The 3,855-nt window shown below is 46.3% G+C and overlaps 1 protein-coding gene across 3 annotated transcripts in view; it reads right to left on the reverse strand.

Moving 5' to 3' along the window:
• Positions 1-3,175, reverse strand: part of KNG1 (kininogen 1) — a 39,754-nt gene extending 36,579 nt beyond the window's left edge. For 2 of the 3 annotated variants that reach the window (XM_006171461.3, XM_006171460.3), the window contains exon 1: positions 2,758-3,169. In XM_006171461.3, coding sequence (XP_006171523.1) covers positions 2,758-2,952 — 195 coding nt within the window. In that variant the 5' untranslated portion in view covers positions 2,953-3,169. Of the gene's footprint in view, positions 1-2,757 lie in introns of all 3 variants that reach the window. The other variant, XM_006171462.3, reaches the window with a different exon arrangement.
• Positions 3,176-3,855: the final 680 nt, after the last annotated feature.

Consider the following 3,855-nt stretch of genomic DNA (forward strand, 5'->3'; position numbering starts at 1 on the left):
CCAGACAGACAGAGAGAGACATAGAGACAGAAAGCGAGAAATCACCCCCCAGGGGGGATGGCCACGCCACAATCCCTTCTCCTCCATTCTCCTCTCGGGATCTTGGGCACGCACGCACACACGCCCGGCATGAGTTTAAGCCACCGAGTCCAGGACTCGAACCACGGTCGACTACGTGGGAGTCCAGCGACATAGCCATTATGCTAACTGCTGGTCCCCTCCTTATTTTTTTAAACATTCAATCACTATATAGCATTTGACTTGTAAAGAGAATTTAGCCAACATGGAATACTTCTCAGACCAGTCTGGTTGAGAACACTAAACACGTCATCATTGACAGATAATAAACCATTTCTGTGTCCCACTAACGTCCTGCCTCTCTATTTGTTCTCTTGCTCTCCTTCTCTATATTCTTCCCTTCTTCCCCCTCTCCATTCCACACTGTCTTCAGCATCCGTAACTATTTTCACTGCCTTTATGCCCTCCAATATTTCAATATCTACCATAGAGTGCGGATAGTCGGTATATATTAAGTGGATACATACAATATCTCTCTTTCATAGCCTGACTTGCTTCACTCAGCAATAGATTCTCCATATTCGACCACTTTCTGTCAAATGTATGGCTGATCTAATTTTTCTAAGATGTCATACAATAATAGGCTTTAAAGTACAAAGATACTGAGTCAGACGAACTTTCAGGTGTAAATCTTGGCATGTCACAGCGTAAGGGACCTAGGAGTGGACGGTGTCCGGCCTCTCACTTTGCATTTGGGGGCAGGAAGGCTGGAGCAGACAGGGCCTGGCTCAGGGAGCCTAAGGGTCTCAGGCAGGCAGCCCCAGGTCCCCACTGTCCTGATGCCCAGGGTGGAGCTCCCTCAGAGCCAGCTTGGCTCCCAAAGTGAGAGCACTTCAAAAACGTTTGTGCAAAAGTACGAGTTTATTTGAGTGCAAATATTTTGGAAATCCAAACATATTTTTTAATATGTATTTTCTATAAGTTTTTAATAATTATTTTATTTAACTTAATTTATTTTAATTGTTTATTCTCTTTTCATCATAGAGGGACATAGTGAGAGAGAGAGAGAAAATGAGAAAGCAAGCCACCAGGTCTGGGATTTGAACCAGAGTCACCCACATGGGAGTCCAGTGCTCCTAACCACCGCGCCACCTGCTGGCCCCTTTATAAACTTTTTGAAGACTTTTTGGACCTGAGAGATATGGGGTTGGACAAGTTTGTCCCCAAGGCAGTTTTCGTTTTGAAAACAAAGGGCTATAAAGCAAGAGGTGGTGGAATGTACCCACATGGCCAAGTAAATGTCAAAGATGGCAGTACGGGCGGTTTAGGACGACCACAGTTCTCACTGAGAGCAGCCGGCGAAGACACCGCCAAGGAGCCATTGCTAGAGAGAAGCACCAGGAAGCAGGATTCCTCACGGGGCTAGTTAGATGATGACATAAAGTGGCTTGGATTTAAGAAACCCACAAACAAAAATGTCCACTAAGGATTATGGATTTTTTTTTTTAACCTTGTGAAATGGCTGATTTTTTTTTTTCAGAAGTAGCCAATTGCTTAACTATCTCAGAGACTTAGTCTTTTATAATGAAGTTCACTTAAACAAACTCTCAAAAGATTTATATTTCTTTAATCATGCTTCCTGCCAGAATTTGCCTCCAACCTTGGTACATCATTGCAGAGCTAAAAAAGTAACAGAAGAACACTGAAACATTACATTCCTTCCAATGGACTCTTGGGAGGTGCTTTGTCTGGTGCAGTAGAACCTTGCCACTCTCATTCCTGACTTCTCTTACCCGTACCCCTGAAGTCGTTCCCACTTAAGGTTTGGAGGTCGTAGGATTTCAGTCTAGGGCCAAAGACCCTCTTGCAGCTTGCCTGAGTTCCTGGGCTTTCCCACTCTGCTTAGCTCTGCTCAGCCCCTTACCGGGCACCTCCCTCTTCTTCCTGTTTCATTGCATCCTAGTACTGCTTCCAGACAGCTTAGGAAACTTGCGTGGGTGGGCTAGTCATACTCTGACCTCCACCCCCAGGAACTGTAAATTTTATCTTTTTTTTTTTTTAAAAAAAAAAAAAACTAATTTTTTTTTGGAGAGGTTTTTGCTATAGGGCGCATGTGCTCACCAGAAAGACAGAGAGAGACATAGAGACAGAAAGCGAGAAATCACCCCCCAGGGGGGATGGCCACGCTGCAATCCCTTCTCTTCCATTCAAAGAAGCAACAAAAGTGAAGGGATGGTTCTGAAAGAATGTTACTTTGAAATAAGGCGTATTTCTTGAAAGTGATTGGAAAACAATTTTTCAAGATAAAATTGTAGCAGCCTCACAGAATGTTTTAATTTTTTTTTTTTTTTTTTAGAGAGCTTTTTGGTATAGGGCACATGTACTCACCAGAGGGACAGAGAGGGAGAAGCAGAAAGCAAGAAATCACCACCCCCCCGCCCCCCCCCCAGGGGATGACCATGCCACAGTCCTTTCTCCTCTAGTCTCCTCTTGGAATTTGGGGCACATAGGGACACGTGCCAGGCGTGTTTTAAGCCACTGGATCCGAGACTCGAACCTCAGTCGACTACATGAACTAACCATTATGCCATCTGCTGGGCCCTGTAAGTTTTATCTCCCACTATCCGTTACTTGGTGGTTGTAAAGTGTGTGCACGCGTGCGTGTGAGTCTGTGTGTCCGTGAGGCTGGGCTCTGAGTGACAGCACAACTGCCGCGTCTTCAAGGTTAAGCACACTCACCGTTTTAGTGACCTCAGTTACGCGGTACAGGACGAACTGGTTGCCGCTTTGGTTTTGGCCATTGTGTTTCTTCAGGGCAGCATCCACAGCCTTAAAGACGTCCTCATCGTTGCAGTCGATCTCCTCGGAGACCACTTCTTGGCTTAAACCTGGTAGCAGCCTGGAGCAGAGGAAGAGGATGGCGATTAGTTTCATGATTTAACAGCCTCCCTTAGGAGCTGAGGGGTGTCTTCGCCAAGAATCAGGATCCAACGTGGATGCTGGGTTTTAACAATCCTCGCTTCTTGTCTCTGTCCTCTTCTCTCCACTTCAGCACTCCAAGACCCCGCTTGTATCCCTGAACCCATACGCTGTTTGTCCTTTGGGGACAGGACAAACAGCCCTGCTGGGTTATCTAAGCTACTGTGGGACTAGAACATTACAACACGGAGGTGGCTGACCTGCTTGTTTGCATTCTCGGAGCACGCGGGGGCAGAGTGCCCTTCCAGGAGATTGCGCCACTTAGAACAGCAGCTCGGAGCAGAATCTAACGCAGGAGGGGAAATACCCGCCGGCTAGCTCCGTTATGCCCGTGTGACTTTCCCAAAGCCATTTACCAAGGTCACTGCGTGTGTCAACCACGAGTGCAACGTTCAGACACTTTCCACACACAATCTCCTTGCAGAAAAGCAACCTGCATAGAAGCGGCTGCTGTCAACGATACTGCTTGTCCGGGAAGTCCGCGCACAGAAGTGCAAATATTTTGGGTGCTAGAATGTGTCTGAAAGTCCCACCCAGGTCATTGGCATGGCTGGAAAAAAAATACGGGCATCGGATGTGGTCTCCACCCAAGTCACTGTTTCTGCTCAGTTGCACTGATTCTGTGAAGGGAACTGCTCCCCAGGTTGGAGGAGACAGAGAAGCATTGTAAGACGTGGGCCTAGTAAAGCCCTGACTTTGATGAGTGTGGGTGTTTTAAATTCACCAGGCCTAAGCAACCCTTTTCCTTTCTTTCTTCCCTCCTTTCTTCCTTCCTTCCTTCCTTTTTCCTTTCTTTCTTTCTTTCTTTCTTTCTTTCTTTCTTTCTTTCTTTCTTTCTTTCTTTCTTTCTTTCCTTCT

This window comes from Tupaia chinensis, unplaced genomic scaffold (genome assembly GCF_000334495.1).
Source record: "Tupaia chinensis unplaced genomic scaffold, TupChi_1.0 Scaffold149658_1, whole genome shotgun sequence".
In the NCBI taxonomy this organism is placed as follows: Eukaryota; Metazoa; Chordata; class Mammalia; order Scandentia; family Tupaiidae; genus Tupaia; species Tupaia belangeri.